Consider the following 16739-nt stretch of genomic DNA (forward strand, 5'->3'; position numbering starts at 1 on the left):
TTCGAGTGAGGGGGTAAAGCCTATCACATCTTCCTAGACTGTCAAGAAGACAAACCAGCTACCCTAAAACCATCTTTTTGCTGTAGAAGTTACTTTTCTCCTCTCTAGGGAACGGAGTATAATGACTGTATATTTTTTTCCTGACACGTGGATGAAAACCTCCAGTTTAAAAAGTTCTTCAAAGAAATGAGTCCGGTCTCCATTCCTAACAGATTTGACCCTTCTTGCCAGCAGAAGACGTGGCTCCCGACAGTTAAGACCTGCCAAAGCTCATGTCTCAGGCATTATTTCCCAGCTTGCATACACCCAGCCTCCAATCCTTACGCTGACTAGTCCTCCCATTTAGTCTCAGGAACTTGACTAGTTACTACAGCCTCCGATCATAACCTGTCTAACTAAGTTCTCCGGAGCCCGCCCGTCTCTTGCCCCCAAGGTGGGGTTCGCGGTTCATCCACGTGTTTCCGAGAGCTGTCCGCCAGTCCCTCTAGACACCTTGAAGAACCCAATCCTGATCAGTGCTGCAGCTCCCGGGTTGGGTTTGTACTCACCCGCCTCATCTTGGTGTGGGTGCGTCCGAAGCACGTCCTGAGAGGCCGGTCGGAGAGAGCTTCAGGCTGTAGCCAAAGTCCGAGCTCAGAGCCACAGACCGAGCAGGAGGCCCGAGCAGCACGTGGAGAGTAAGATTCTTCGCAGCTGTTGCCGGTCTGCCGCCGCCCCTTCCGGGTCCGGGAGCCACGGCTGCACGCACCGGCCGGAGACAAGAGGCCCCGAACTCCTCCGAAACCGGAAGAGGCCGCGCGCCGCCCACCCAGCGGGGGCTCCCTCAGCCACCACGCTGGTCTTCTCAGTATTTCAGTCACCCACGGAGACTCACTCTCCCGTGTGCTCTTAGTCGGGCCTAGCACCCAGTCTCTAGGAAAAGTGACTCGCTGAAGCTCCCACCTTCTCCGCTTGTCCGCAGGCGCGCCGCGGGTCAGCTCTCCCGGAGCGCACTTTCCAGACAGGCAGTTCTGCGGCCACCTAGCAGGGTGGCGTTGCCTAGCAACGACGGGGTCCTTTCTGGCTCAGTGGCGCTCGGGGCCTGCGGGGATCGAACGGCCGCGGAGGGCTCTGGGAGCGGCCGAGCGACGGTGGCGAGCGCTTGGTGTGCCCGGTAACTCGACCTCCTCGCCCGGAGTAAGATGAGCGAGGCGGACCAAGTCCGGGTCGGGCCCAAGGCCGACGAGCCTTCGTCGCCCGCAGAGGAGAAGGACGAAGGGGGCGGGAAGGAGGCGGCTGCCGACGCGGCCCCGGGGCCCAGCGCCTCGTTTCGCCTCATGGTGACTCGGCGGGAGCCTGCCGTGAAGCTGCAGTACGCTGTGAGCGGGTTGGAGCCGCTATCCTGGTCTGAGGACCACCGTGTGTCTGTGTCCACGGCCCGCAGCATCGCTGTGCTAGAGCTTATCTGCGATGTGCACAACCCAGGCCAGGACCTGGTGATCCACCGCACCTCGGTACCCGCTCCTCTCAACAGCTGCCTCCTCAAGGTAAGTCACCTCCACCGGTTCTCCCGCGGACGCGCCACGGATCCCAAAGGAAGCCTGACCTGCACCTGGCTCTAGGATTCCCTGCGCATCCAACTCTTAAGAATGAAAGGACTAGCATTGCCGCAGCTTTTAAAAAAACTTGAAAGCTTTTGCGCTGTTAATAGACACCCCCCGCTCCGAGCCAGGATCCGCTATCTATTCCTTCTTGCCTGGTGGAACAACTAGCGCCGTTTGTCCCGGTTTTTCGGGGACTCTTGTGACTCCACCCCCAATGACCCAACCCCTGACCTGTCTCTACCGTTGCTCCTATTGTCTGGGGCCAATTCCCAGAGGCCCTGGGCTGGCTTTTTTATACTGAATTGCAAGCGCTCTCCTCTCGCGCCACTTTTGCTTTTAGAAGAAAAACTGGTCTATTTCGTTGTCTTACCTGTTTGACAGTTTCATTGTGAACGGTCCTTGTATCTCCTTGGGTAGACAGCTCTAAATCTTTGGAAGTTGGATGAAAAATAAAACCTCGGAGAGCATCCAGTGCTTAGACTTCCAAATGCAAGATCTCTGTAACTCTAAGTTTAGTGCCTTCAACTTCATATAACCCAAGTTTGCTCCCGAACTTTAGGGTTTCTAAAGTTTTGTTTTATTAATGTACATTTTCAAACATGGTTTACTTTAGTGAGCAATGTTTCTTTTCATAGCCTAGAAGTGCAAAAGCTTACTTTTATTTGTACTTCTGTATGTATATACAGTATGCAATCGGTCAAGTTGAGTAGGTGCCCACCAAGTTCTAGGATAAATCAGAGTAGACAGCCCCTGCTCTCAAGGAACCTACATCCTTTGGCAGGTCATGAACAAATAATGTAGTCTAATAGCAAGGAGTGCTAAAAAGCTATATGTGCATATAGCGGTATGCTTACTTGAAAGTAAAGTTGTTCAATACTCTTCTAGACAGTCATTCCAAATCTAGGCAGTTAGTCATGGTACCATTTGAGTAGCCCTCATGAGCTCTTTTTAGCACACTTGATTCAAATTTCAAATACAATGTTGAATGTGGATAATGTTTTTGTCTTTTCTTTCTTTCTTCCTTCCTTCCTTCCTTCCTTCCTTCCTTCCTTTCTTTCTTTCTAATAGCATCTTGAGCTTGATAATCTTGTCTGGAATTACAGGTTTACAGATTTAATTAGTCAGCTTGACTGACTGAGCCATGTAAGATCTTCTTAAAGAACAACTGAATGAAATGATTCAAATGTACACTGGTAGTGCTGTAGTACCGTTTAAGTGATACACATAGGGAGGGAAGCAGAAGAAAGGTGCTCTGGACAGCTGCATCCTCTGCTGAAAGGATTGCTTCAGTGGATATTCCAGTGCCCACTGGTTAGGGAAAATCTGCACCTAGATGGTAAAAACTGACTGAGTTTGGTGAAAGGAATAGGAGTGGGGAGACACATCAGGGAAGATCACTGAGTCTGTAGCAGTCCTAAGAAATGGCAGTGTTTGGTTTATCAGGAAGCTCAGAAAGGCCACTCAAGGTGGCAAGCGAGGTATCCCGTCATAGATCTCCCATCGTAAGTGGAACAGTGTGACTGTTGCTTGAGTATTGATGGATTGCCTAGAGCTGAAGAATTCTTTCTAGAGTCAAGAAAGTGACACCAGTTTAGAGACTAGGAAGGTTAGTCCAGGAAGTTTCTTGAGTGCTGTTTCAGTTCATGAGGATAGAATGATCTGGTGTAGTTTAAGAGTATGAGACTGCTTGGGCTGGAGGTAAGCAGATGATTGCAGGGCTGAGGATAAAAATGGGGGTTAAGAGACTGGGCTTTGGCACAAGATAGACCTAACTATAAGACAAGAATAGTAAAGCCTCCCTTGTTTAGACTTGATGGAGCTTTAAGTTTGATACATAAGACATCACATAGTATATAGCACTATCACTTAATGTCTGACACTGAGTTAGTGCCTTCATACTCTAATGTCCTCAGGTTCTTCATCTTTCCTTCATGCTTTCCAGGCTAGGTTAATGTTGTATATGTGGATCTGAAGGTGATACTAAGAGTCTGAGAAATTGGCTGACATTTTGCTACATTTGACGTTGCCACACTGTTTAAATAGCAGTAGAAAATCTTTATGTAGCTCTCTAATAAGAAGTTTACATGAGAGGCCTCCATTGTTGTAATGGTATAACTATAAAGAAATCACCAGTTCTTCTGTGCCCTACATACTGATCATCCCTAAAGATTTAAATCTGTTCAGTCTTGTCCAGCTAGCTATTGCCTCAACTCAATAGCAGATAATTTGTAGCCTAGGGGAAGATTTTAATATGTAGAACAGCTAAAGCACTAAACACTGAACCATTTTTGAAGCTGATGCTCTTATGATTCTGTTAAATCACAGTTCAAACTATCAGTTATACATAAGTTATTATCTTGGATACTTCTGGGAGGAGTGGTGGGTAATAGTAAGCATTTTCAGAACTTAACTGTCCATAGAAATCTTTGGTAGGAGCACTTTAGGATAGTGTTCTGTAGTGGCTTTTAGGAAAAGTTGGCTTAAGCTCTAGGAACCTGCCACCTCCACCTCAGTAAGATTACAGGTATGCACTGTACCTAGCTTCTTAACAGCAGTAAAATGAATTCCATTCCTGTGTTTATAAGGCAAACTCTTTACTGATAAACCATCTCCCCTGCTTCATTGCTATCTCACATAGTGTTCAATGCTAATACATTGAGGAATTCTGTTACTGAGTAGACTTAATAGCTCGTATACACTTAAAGATCTTTTAAAATTGGTGTCTATGCTGGCTCATACTTTGCTAGGATGTATGCACTGATTCCTAGTGATTATTTTCCAAGTTTTACCTGTGTCCTAGAGCATTACTTCAGTGCTTGGGAACTTACCATCAAGTCACTTTTAATAACTCCATATACTAAAGGGATTTGGACTTCCTTGTAATCATGCCCTACTCTTTCCATTTCCAAAATCACATTTCTTTAAAAAGGGTGGCACTAAAATCAAAATGGAAACTTGTACTTTTTCACTTTTCTCCTTTATTTTCTTTGGCTATTTGAAATAAAAGTCTGGTCACATACCCGTGGCTGTCCTGGAACTTGCTGGGGTGATAGCTACTGACTCTGTGATTACAGATGTGCACCACCATGCTTTTTATCCATCTCTCTAAAAACAATATTGTTCTTCCTACTTTCAGTGTGTGTGCTAGGAATATCTTTAGATCAACCTATGTTCTTTTTGATTCAGTCCTGGCTTTAATTTTAGTCATAACTTCCCTGTCTTTACTGTCTCTTTAAAATCTTTTTACGGAGCTTTCATCATTTGGCTGAACACATGATACATGTTACAGACCCAGAGAGGGGGTGATAAAACAAAGCTAGAATGATCTGAGAAGGCCTCCTAAGATTAGACATGCAAAGATAGGTGGGCAGGAGCAAGTCAGGCAAGGTGGCCAGGAAAAGTAGTGGGTGGAATAGAGAAGTTTGATAGGAGCCAGCTGACTGACAGCAAGAGTAGTAGACAAGGCAATGTGTGTGGTTTGTTTAAAAAAAAGAAAAAAAGGCTGCAGATTAAAATGCCTAGAGTTGTTCTGTAAGGTTTAGCAGGTAAAAAGCACAGACTTGGTGACTTTGGTTAAATCTCTAGAACACACATGGAAATGGAAAGCCCAGTGTGATGGCTTGTGTCTTAATCCCAACATTCCTTTAGTAAGATGGAAGGCAGAGGTGAAGAATCAGGAGGAAGCGACCAGCTAGCTAACCTGGAGTACACAAGTACAACAGAAACAAGACAGCCCTTACCTCAACAAGGTGAGGGGGTGTGGCATGGTAAAATGAATAAAGAGGCTGGGATTGGGCTGGAACTTTGTTTTATCTCGACTATAAGTTCATAGTTCCCTAACTTTTAAAACTACTGTTGTTCATAACTGGCTCAGCTAAGTGTTCCTCTCACTCTGGATCAAATGTTAACTCCATAGGCCAATTCTAAAGGGAATATAGACAAGCCGTGCATAGTCACATTTACTTTAAGTTAGTTTTTCAAAAGCTATTTCTTTGAGTAAGTGAACTTTTTTTTTTCTTTTTTCTTTTTTTCGGAGCTGGGGACCAAACCCAGGGCCTTGCTCTTCCTAGGCAAGCGCTCTACCACTGAGCTAAATCCCCACCCCCGTAAGTGAACATTTAATCTTTAAACATGCTTCGTTTTTTAAATCATTATTGTTTGTTTTGTTTTGTTTGGGGATAGTTGTTCTACCTAGCTTCGGCTGGTTAAACATAGGATCTTCTCGCCTTAGCTTCCAGTGTGCTTGGATTAGCAGGTGTGCAGCACCACACCTGGCTGTTTGATCTTTTAAATGTACATAATGCCAAAATTAGCAGAATTAGTATAATGTGTAGTAATATAGTGTGCGTGATATAAAATTATTTTGTGTGTTAATGCAGGTACTATGGGTAGATATTATCTGAGAGCTTCTCTATCTCTTATTTTCAGGTTGGCTCGAAAACAGAAGTTGCTGAGTGCAAGGAAAAGTTTGCTTCCTCTAAAGACCCCACCATCAGCCAGACTTTCATGCTGGACAGGATGTTCAACCCTGAGGGGAAGGCATTGCCCCCAATGCGGGGTTTCAAATACACTAGCTGGTCTCCCATGGGTTGTGATGCAAATGGCAGGTGCCTCTTGGCAGCACTGACCATGGACAATCGCCTGACCGTGCAGGTAAACCTCAACAGACTCCAATGGGTTCAGCTGGTTGATCTGACTGAGATTTATGGAGACCGTCTTTATGAGACCAGTTATAGACTGTCTAAAAATGAGGCTCCTGAGGGAAACCTTGGGGATTTTGCTGAGTTTCAGAGGAGACACAGCATGCAGACCCCAGTCAGAATGGAATGGTCGAGTATCTGTACCACTCAGCAGGTCAAGCACAACAACGAGTGCCGGGATGTGAGCAGCGTGCTCCTGGCTGTCCTCTTTGAGAACGGGAATATAGCTGTGTGGCAGTTCCAGCTGCCGTTTGTGGGGAAGGAGTCCATCTCTTCGTGCAACACTATTGAGTCAGGAATCAGCTCCCCCAGTGTTTTGTTTTGGTGGGAATATGAGCACAATAATAGGAAGATGAGTGGCCTTATTGTAGGCAGTGCTTTTGGACCTGTAAAAATTCTCCCTGTCAATCTCAAAGCAGTCAAAGGCTACTTTACTTTACGGCAGCCTGTTGTCTTGTGGAAAGAGATGGACAAGTTGCCTGTGCACAGCATCAAATGTGTGCCACTTTATCACCCTTACCAGAAGTGTAGCTGTAGCTTAGTGGTGGCCGCAAGAGGCTCCTATGTGTTCTGGTGTCTTCTTCTGATATCCAAGGCGGGTCTGAATGTTCACAATTCCCACGTCACAGGCCTTCACTCGCTGCCCATCGTCTCCATTACCGCAGACAAGCAGAACGGAACCGTGTACACCTGCTCTAGTGACGGAAAGGTGAGGCAGTTGATTCCCATCTTCACAGATGTTGCATTAAAATTTGAACACCAGCTGATTAAGCTCTCAGATGTATTTGGCTCAGTAAGGACTCACGGCATTGCAGTGAGCCCCTGTGGTGCTTACCTGGCCATCATCACCACTGAGGGCATGGTCAATGGCCTCCATCCAGTGAACAAGAACTACCAGGTTCAGTTTGTTACTCTCAAGACCTTTGAAGAGGCAGCTGCTCAGCTCTTGGAGTCTTCAGTTCAGAATCTCTTTAAGCAGGTAGACTTGATTGACTTAGTCCGATGGAAAATTTTAAAAGATAAACATATTCCTCAGTTTTTACATGAAGCTTTGGAAAAAAAGATTGAAAGCAGTGGGGTTACCTATTTTTGGCGTTTTAAGCTTTTCCTCCTAAGGATTTTGTATCAGTCAATGCAGAAATCCCCATCCGAGGCCTTATGGAAACCCACCCATGAGGACTCAAAAATCTTACTGGTTGACTCACCTGGGATGGGCGATGGTGAGGATGAGCAGCAAGAGGAAGGTACTTCCAAGCAGGGGACGAAGGCTGGCCTGCAGGAGAAGAGCAAAGAGGGTGGTGACACGGAGGAGACTCCTGAGGACTCACTCACTGCCGTGGGAGACACCGGAGGCCGTGAACCCATAGAGGAAAAGCTCCTTGAGATCCAAGGGAAGATTGAGGCTGTGGAGATGCACCTGACCAGGGAGCACATGAAGCGGGTCCTCGGAGAAGTGTACCTGCACACCTGGATCACGGAGAACACCAGCATCCCCACCAGAGGGCTCTGCAACTTTCTGATGTCTGATGAAGATTATGATGACAGAACAGCACAGGTAGGTGTCTGTCACAGCTGAGCCATCTGTCTCCCTAGGTAGAGGGTCTTGGCTTGGCTTTGCATTGGAATTATTAAGGTAACTGATTGGCATGTGGCACAAAGGGAGTAGATGGGAAGTCTGGATGATGCTGAGGACACACTCTCCCTTCATGTGCCCCGGAGAGCTCTGCGGGGTCAGCCAGATGACATTTTCAGGCTGTGGATGAGCTAAGGAGTCTGCAATGGCAAATGGGGTATGATAGACAGTCGTAGCAGTGGAGATGCTCCCCCATACTGTCTTCGTCATGTTTTACAAAGGTTTGTTGTGGTGCATGTTTTCTATTTGAAAGGCTTGAGGTTGGATATTGTAAAGAAAACAATTGTTAAGTCCAACTTATTTTTTTTAAACTGGGTTGTTATGTTATTTTGGTACTGGGAAAATGTAGTAGTCTTGTCTGCAGTGTATTCCACAGATGTCAAGGTTTCCCCAGAGGTCAGGAAGGCTACAAGCTTAAGGAATATGGTAGGATGTGCTCCTCAGTAAGGTTCCTTCCACAGGCTATCATCCTGTGGGTTCTGAAGACTCTTGCATAAAACAGCTGTTACCTAACCTCCCAGGCTTGGTCACAGGAACAACATTAGAACAGCAATTCCTAAAGAGCTCCCTACCAAGGAACAGGCTAACCACTGAAAGGTTAAATCACAAGGGTTCCTTTCTGGAGATTGGCGCTCACTGACTAAAGGCTTGCTGGAAACAAGAAGTCCAGATAGTTTTGTTTCTGCCAAGTTATTCACAGTGAATGTCTCTGCCCCTGAAACTGCTGCCCACAGGACAGTTGCTGTGATCCTGAACACAGTAAGAGACTGGTCAGGCTGGAGAGATGGCCCAGCAGTTAAGAGCACTGGTTGCTCTTCCAGAGGTCCTGAGTTCAAATCCCAGCAACCACATGGTGGCTCACAACCATCTGTAATGGGATCTTCTGGTGTGTCTGAAGACAGCTACAGTGTACTCACATATAATAAATAAATCTTTTTTTTTTTAAAGAGGTACTGGTCATATATGCGACTTTTCTTCTTTAAAAGTAAACGTTCAAACTGTTTCCTGTGTTCTAAATTGTCTGGAAGAATATTGTTTTTCACTGACAAGGAATTGGCTAGAATTACTAGAAATAATTTGTGACATACTAGCAGAAGCCTTTAGGGAGGGTAGTAGTGTTCATCCTTACCTTTAGGATTCCTGTTTAGAGTGTTCTGTACTCAGAGACCCATGCGTGTCTAACATGGCTATGTGGTTCCGGCTAAGACAGTATAAAAACAATGGAAAGACTGTACCCTACTTTCTCATAGCATCTCAGTTCTAATTAAAAGAAGGACTTGTGTGTCCTGAGAATCCAGTTATGCTTCATACAGAGACCTTTCAGCCTATGGTGTTGATTTTACTGCAGTTTTGGATGTTCTGTGACTTCTGGGCATGCAATATACATCTCTCACTGTTTTCATTCCCAGTTGCCCCACTTCCCTTCTCCTAGTTCTGCCCATGGCTTGTTAATAGTTAATACCATGGGCCTATTGTATATTTGGTTTTGCCTCATAAGTGTATCTTGAGCTTTATACATTAAAAAAAGTAACAATTTTATATCACACCCCCCCGCTTCCCCACCACTGAAAAGGGAATTCTCCATTGAGAATGCTGGAGTCAAACTAAACAGTTGGCTTTTATGATTTAGGCCACAAAAAATCAATAAAAGCAGCTCTTCCTCACATAGAACCTGGGCCCAACTCTGTTCTGCTTAATACTGCTTCACACTTGGGATGCTAGGCTTCTCTGGATAGAGGTGTTTGTCCTTGATGTGAAGTACTATAAATGAGAATGCTGAAAGCCAAAAAATTTAGACCAAGAAGTATTTAAATTCGTAAATTAAGTTGGACGTGGTGGTGCGCATGCCTCCAATCCCAGTGCTTAGGAGGCAAAGGCAGGAAGATCACTGAGTTTGAGGTCAGCCCAGTCTACATGAGAATTCCAAGACAGCCAGGGCTACATGGGGAGACCCTATCCAAAAAAAAAAAAAAAAAAAAGCCCACAAAAATTTGTAAATTATTACTAAAGAATTGAAATGACTAGCTCAAATTAGTGATTAGTGACCTTTTGAGATTTGGATGAGTTAATTAACCCAAATTACTAAATCTTGTCAACCAACAGAAGTAGTAAAGCATAAATGCATTCAAACCTGGTAAGGACACGAGTTATTAGTAAAAGGAGTGGCTTAAGGGTTGGTATATACACCCCATGCCTGTAAGATGCCCCGTGAGTGTGAGATGCCCCGTGCCTGTGAGATGCCCCGTGAGTGTGAGAAGATGGGGTGGAGCAGTGTTTCACCAAATAATAAGATAGGCAAATGCTTTTCGGCTATTTGTCTTTGAGGAAGGTAGTCTTAAAGCAGGAAGCACAGGCCTACACTCTAATCCAGCTGTTCCGGAAGCTTAGGGGAGGAGTAAGTATAGCAAGTCCCACACTGTCTGGACAGCTTACGGTGACCCTGTCTAGAGTGAAAATTGAGCGTATGGAGTTCAGCGGTAACCCTTGCCTAGTGCTTGCAAGGCCCCACATTCAGTCCAGGACCTCCCCCTACACCTCCCCCTGTCCCCAGCACTCTTAGTAAGGCCAAGGAAAGCACCTACTTCTCCCATGCCGGGTTACTTGGGGCTATCTCAGGTGCAGATGCTACTAGATCAGTCGTCTTTGAGCCCTCAGAAGGCGAGCAGTCTGAACTCCCTGACAAAAGACTACACACTGGCCTGGAGAGGGTCTGCCGTGCAACAGCTGCTGCTCTTGTAGGGGTATTCTGGCACCTACTTTGTGGGTCACAGCCACTGTAGCTCCAGCTACAGGGCCCCTCTAGGCACATGTCCACAAGTGGTGCATACACAAGCAGAATCTGAAAGATAAATGGATTTAAAGACTATAAACATTATATATTCCTACAAACATCACGGTTTTCACCTAGGGAAATTATGGATTTCCTTGTGAAAGCAGCCTAACTAAAAACTATAACAGCTAAAACGAAGTAAGACCCTTGATTTTTAGAGGTTTCTCCCTTGAGTAGAAAGTAGGTTGTGGTCGCTGGATCTATTTACTTTCCTATGCTGTTGACACTGGTTGAAGGTGCGGGTCTTGAACTCTGGACAGCTTCTGTAGAGGCACGCGCCTCTACTGTCCTGGCCCAGTCCTCTGGTCACTATGAGGAGCCTTTGATCCCAGAAACCCGTACTCCTCCTCACTCTGCTACCTGGGATGTCTTACCAGGTCTTGATTGGACATATCTCCAAGAAGATGAACAAGCAGACCTTCCCTGAGCGCTGCAGTCTGTGTAAGGAGATCTTACCATTCACAGATCGCAAGCAAGCTGTTTGTTCCAATGGGCACATCTGGCTCCGGTAAGCCCCCAAGGCTGCTCACCCTTACATTTCAGTTTTGTGTAGCATAGAACCACTATCCAGGGCTGATCTGGTTGACAGACAAAACTTTTCCTCCAGCCTGTGACTTCATTTCTAGTTGTGCAGCTTCTGTGTCATCTCCATAGTGCCTGTCCTTAGGCCTAGCCTTTTGGTCACCCACTGTTCCTAAAGTGTTCTCTTATTGGTTGTATACAGATACATTTGTATCTGCTTCAGTCCAGACTTGCCTGCTTGGCGTCTTTAAGTGTTCCTGCTTCACTTCACATGGACCCCCCCGCCCCCGCCTCTCTAATCCTCCCCTAGCCCCCCACACTGTTCATGCACTTGATGGCAGCTGTCTTCCACCTGAGCCTCCTGCTCCCATACTCAAGTCTGTTCTCTGCAGTTACAGTCATGACACTCAGTCTCTGTCTGCTTTTGTCATGTCCGTCCTCAGTACTCTCCACTAGGGCTGGGGTCTGGGTCCCTGAGAGAACACACATAGCATTTGCAAGGCACAGTCCTGCCAAAACCAACAAAAGCTCTCCAAGAGCTGACTGACCGTTTTTGATGGGAAAGCTAAAACTCTTGGTGACTTGCAGACCCTCACAGCCTGTTCTTGCTTCACACCCTCATTCCTGCTCTGAACTCAGGTAACCTGGCCACCATGCTCAGGTCATATGGCCCCCCTCCCGCTTGAGGACACAGTAGATTTCCTGATGCTCCCTCGGCTTTCTCACATGTGCACACACTCAACCTAGTGCTATGTATCCCTCTGCTTTTTCTCCTTATGACCACATTTCATTCTTTTTTCTTTGTCGTTTGATTGTTTTTTAAAGGCTGGGTCGTCCTGTAGCTCAAGCTGGCCTTGAACTCACAAAACTGCTGAGTGCTGAGATCAAAGGCATGCATCACCACACAAGGCGCTTTTATACCTTTGCCTGACACCCTTCCTTTGGACGAGGCAGTTGTGTGAGTGCAGAGTCTAAAGCAGTGTCTGCCACCCCTCAGCAGACATGTCGGGTTATCTAACTAAGCAGGCCTATGCTACGCGAAGCATTTACTCATTTTCTTTCTTGTTTTGTTGACAGATCTTACCATAGGCTGACCTCAAACATAAAAATCCTCCTGCCTCAACCTCCCAGGCATGTGCCACCATGTCCAGCAAGGGTTCCATTGGGGGAGTTGAAACACAGTTTCTCTTTAGACCATGCTGGCCTCAACCTCAGAGATGCACTTGCGTCTGCTCCCAGATTCTGGGACAAAAGGTGTGCGCCACCGCTGCCCAACCAGGGTTCACCTCTTGCAGAGGTGAGGCTAGAGCTCTCAGTCATATGGGCGTTCTCTGGTTGCTTATCTTACTGACACATTTGTTTTTTCACTTTGTCCAGACCGTTTTCTCCTTGAAGGGAGAGGACAGTTAGCAATCTAATACTGGATGAGCTCTAGGATTATAATCAAAGTAGCATCTCCTGAACAGCCAACTTGCCAGACAGATTGGGACAAATGCACTTCTGTCAAGTGACCGTGTCCTCACAGTGGTCACACACAGGGCAGATTTCCATTTTATAGGTAGAGTGCTATTGGGGAACAGCTCAGAGCCCACACACAGTTAACACTGCCTGCCCATACCTCCCACATCTGTGGGTTGTTTCACAGAAGTTGTTTTCCATTCTTCTGATTAAGGTTAGTCTCAAAATGCATTGGTATGATTTCTCTCAGGTAAACTCTCTTTTTCTGTATCTCTAAGTCCCAAGGTCAACTTTGGAGTCCCTCCCCCAACCTCCCATTTTCTAATCTTTAGTTGCTTACCTGAATACTGCTGCTCCTTGGAATTCTTGGCATTTATTAGTTTGTTAGAATTTCGTCTTCAGTACCTAAAGAGAAGGGGGCCTGGAGTGGGGCTGTTCGTCGTCTGTGGTCTATGTGCCTGAGGACTATGTTCACTTCTGTGTGTAGAATCTGGAGTAGAGCAAGTGTCCTCTATCAGTCTCCATTCTCTTCCTTTGCTGCAAAACCTCTTTCTGGACTAGACCTCACACTTTTCTGCTGGGTTGCCTGGCAACAAGCCCCAGTGAGTCTCCTATCTCTGCCCTGCTCTGTACTGGGCTGCAGATGCAAGTGGGAATACAACTGGCTTGTGACATCGGTGCTAGAGTCTGGACTCAGGTCCTCAGTCTTACACAGCGAGCACTCTTACCTTCAGAGCTATCTCTCCACCCCAGTACCTAAGGCAGTGGTTCTCAACCTTCCTGATGCTGTGACCCTTTAATACAGTTCCTCATTTTGAGGTGACCCTCAACCATAAAATTATTTTTTGCTACTTCATAACTAATTTTGCTACTGTTATGAATCATAATGTAAATATGTGTTTTCCAATGGTCTTAGGTAACCTCTGTGAAAGGATTGTTCAACACCTTCCTGGGGTCTCAAACTACAGGTTGAGAACAGCTGACCTAAGGGCTCTTAAAAATGGTCTGTATACCTTATCTTGAAAAGTAATGAGTGGCTTTGCATATGATATGTGAGTGCTGTTGATGATACCAAGAATGCAGTTAGGGAGGACCAAATGGAGCTGTTGTTTCCCAGTGCTTCTGGAACTTTTCTCTAGAGAAGTTTTGTGTCTCTTCAGAGAATGCTGGTGTAGATTTGGCCACACAAAGCATTGCCTGATAACTATGGGCCCAGGGAGCATCCTCTGACTGTCCTGTCTTCTTTCAGGTGCTTTCTAACCTACCAGTCCTGCCAGAGCTTGATCTACAGGCGGTGTTTGCTCCATGACAGCATCGCCAGGCACCCTGTTCCAGAAGGTGAGTGCTGGCCTAGCCTTGGGGTAGGGGTGGAGTCAGGCTTGACACCACTTAGTGTCACATCACATTGGTTCAAGCAAAATAAGTGTGCTCTCTGCAGTTACTGTGAAGCCAGAACCAATTAATGCTGCCTGTTGTGTGTGCTATGTCAGCTGACAGTGGAATGGGGGCTTCAGTCCAGTGTTAGGGCCTGACTCAAGGGAATGTGTAGGGCAGTATTTGGCTGGCAGCTCTGCAAGTAATGCTGTGTGGAGAAGCAGCATTGTTGCTGTACTGGTGCAGGCATGGCTCTTTTAGAAGCCGCTGAAGACTACTTCCTTCCTGGCTGGTCTGTGTGCATGTTAGCGTATTGCTGTTTCTGAGAGCACTAGCTAGAGATAAGGTCTTAGGTGTGAGCAAGAGATCAGGCATCTATAGTCCTGAGAATGCCAGTTGTTGGTGTGAGCTTTGCTAATCGTATACTCCAACCAAACAGGCCAGTGAGACAAGTGTGTAGAATCAAACACAGTAAACAGAAAACAGAGTATTCTACTTAAAACTCAGTCTGTACTGATTTTTGCTAATTCTCTCAAGGCAGCATGGATTCTGTTTGTGCTTTCAGTTGACCTCAGTTCTCCGTCATCCGTACCTTGTCAGCCTTTTCTGAAGCTAATGCTTGGTCCCATTGGCTTTCCCTTGCAGATCCTGACTGGATTAAGAGGTTGCTGCAGAGTCCTTGTCCTTTCTGTGATTCTCCTGTCTTCTGAGTTCGGTGAGGAGAATGGAGGAACATGAAGTTGGCTAAAGAGAGTGCCCTGAAGCCTGAAGAGCAGGTGCGCTGGAGAGAGCCTGGCGCTGCTCCGTGGAGAGACACTCTGCTAACTGGAAGGGGGAGGTCATCCTAGGAGCTCATTTCACCAGCACACACACCGTCTTCACGTACTGGAGGCGATCTTGTAAATGACAGATTCAGAGAGTTTGAGTCATGTAAGGGGAGCATTATCCGCCCCAGCTCCCCACCCGGTGAGGACCACTTGCTTCCCAAGTGTCTTGCCTAAAGCAGCTTGAGCAGAAGCTTCTGCTTCTAGAACGCAAAGGTCTCTTTTAGAGAATCTAAGGACCTTCTCGTGAGTTAGGTTTTCGTCCTTGCTTTGGTCTGGGACTGCCTGTGGCTCCAGAGGGCTTACGTTGGTTGGTACATGCATGACACTGCGTGTGCCAATACACCTTCAAGTGTATGAGGCCAGCTGTTTGTGGCTGGTGTTTGCTCAGCAGACTCATTGCCCATTGACTGGTTTTCACTCATATGGAAGACATTTTCCTAAAACTATATTTTTGAAGCCAAGAATAGAATCATCTTAATGTATCAAATGATCAGGTGACTATTAGAAGTTAATAATTGTCATCTAGTTTTATTTCCTGTGTCATCAGATTTCCTGTCCCGGCTCTTTAATGTGTAAGAGGAGATTAAATACCCCTGCCCTCATCACAGCTCCACTTCATGCCCATGTGGTAACCTAGATATTTGTACATACGGGGGAAATGTTGTCTCCTTTTAGTATTAAATCGAAGCTTCAGTATTTCTAACACTGACGTATCCCGACATCTCACTGAGTATTGGAGGAAGGCTGGTCTAGAGACTTCTGGAGAAGGCTGGTCTAGAGAAAGATGGAGTGGAGGTCCTTGAGCTCTGTGCTACAAGCATGTGCAGCTCAAGTGGAAAACCTAAGAATTTCCTCTCTTGCCAAAGATCCTTCATCTTTGGAATACAGGTATTTTTCTGTGGGCTTAAGGAGGAGACACGCACTATCAGTTGACTGCTAGCTCTTCGCTGAGACCTGAAGCATTCTGGAATGGTGGTCTGGGGTCATCAGAGTATAAGTCTCCTGGGATTGGTGCTAATGACTTGGACTGCAGTGCACACATTCTGAAGCTGTGCGGTTGGAGAGTGAGGTGGAAACTAGAGAGCATGAAATGCTTTACTCCTTGATGATCCTTTTTTAATCATTATTATTATTATTTTAACATACTTTCCCACTTTGATTTTATATCCTTGGCAAAAGACATTTCGGTCCTCACTTCAGAAATGATGTCTTAGTACTTGGGTACCACCACGAGAGACAGACCACATGCCACCCTGCCACACTTCCTGCCCTGAAAAGTAGCTGCACACTGGGCACAGACCCTAAGACACTTCCAAAAGCTGCTCTGAAATTTCCTATTAAGGTTCTTTCCCTGTGCCATGTGTCTAATGGATTGTTTGTTGGGGTCTTTAATGTCCTGACATTGGGTTGTTTCAAGAACAGCGTCTATCCAGACTTGAGGGGCAGCAAGGACAGAGCCCTGAGTGACCCAGTTTAGACTCTGCATGGCTGCAGCTGAGCCCGCAGCTGTCACTCCTCAGAGGAAGAAGACGGCAGGAGTGGCGATGGTATTGATAGTTATTCCTTCTGTGTCTACCATGCATGCCAAGCTTCCTTTCTCTTACTCTTGGATCAGTCTCCCTCGGTGTCCTCAAGAGACTTCGTGAGAACTTAGAATCTACGGTTCTTTGACATTTTAACAACTAGAAATTACAAAACAATTTCCAGGGTCTGTACTTGTGTACAGGAAGAAACGTGGCAACTGGAACACAAGTGTTCAGCAAGAGGCCTGTCCCTGCAGCATTCTTAGGACTCTGAAATCTAGCCACAGCC

At 46.2% G+C, this 16739-nt stretch overlaps 2 protein-coding genes across 4 annotated transcripts in view; one reads left to right on the forward strand and one right to left on the reverse strand.

The window, feature by feature from the left end:
* Ddx31 (DEAD-box helicase 31) overlaps nucleotides 1-1011 on the reverse strand; it is a 64668-nt gene extending 63657 nt beyond the window's left edge. Inside the window, exon 1 of the mRNA XM_032902952.1 lies at nucleotides 549-1011. Within this exon, the coding sequence (XP_032758843.1) occupies nucleotides 549-557 (9 nt within the window). The 5' untranslated portion in view covers nucleotides 558-1011. The remainder of the gene's footprint in view (nucleotides 1-548) is intronic.
* Gtf3c4 (general transcription factor IIIC subunit 4) lies at nucleotides 999-16734 on the forward strand. 3 transcript variants are annotated; one of them, XM_032902950.1, is made up of 6 exons: nucleotides 1014-1526; nucleotides 6012-7838; nucleotides 11124-11254; nucleotides 13976-14064; nucleotides 14746-14815; nucleotides 16333-16734. In XM_032902950.1, the coding sequence occupies exons 1-5, from the start codon at nucleotides 1182-1184 to the stop codon at nucleotides 14808-14810; spliced, it is 2457 nt and encodes an 818-aa protein (XP_032758841.1). In that variant the 5' UTR covers nucleotides 1014-1181; the 3' UTR covers nucleotides 14811-14815; nucleotides 16333-16734. The 3 variants fall into 3 exon arrangements, with proteins under 3 accessions (XP_032758842.1, XP_032758841.1, XP_032758840.1); XM_032902949.1 differs by having other exon boundaries at nucleotides 1016-1526; nucleotides 14746-16734; XM_032902951.1 differs by lacking the exons at nucleotides 11124-11254; nucleotides 16333-16734 and having other exon boundaries at nucleotides 999-1526; nucleotides 14746-15711.
* Nucleotides 16735-16739: the final 5 nt, after the last annotated feature.

Source organism: Rattus rattus, chromosome 5 (assembly GCF_011064425.1).
Source record: "Rattus rattus isolate New Zealand chromosome 5, Rrattus_CSIRO_v1, whole genome shotgun sequence".
NCBI classification, from domain to species: Eukaryota; Metazoa; Chordata; class Mammalia; order Rodentia; family Muridae; genus Rattus; species Rattus rattus.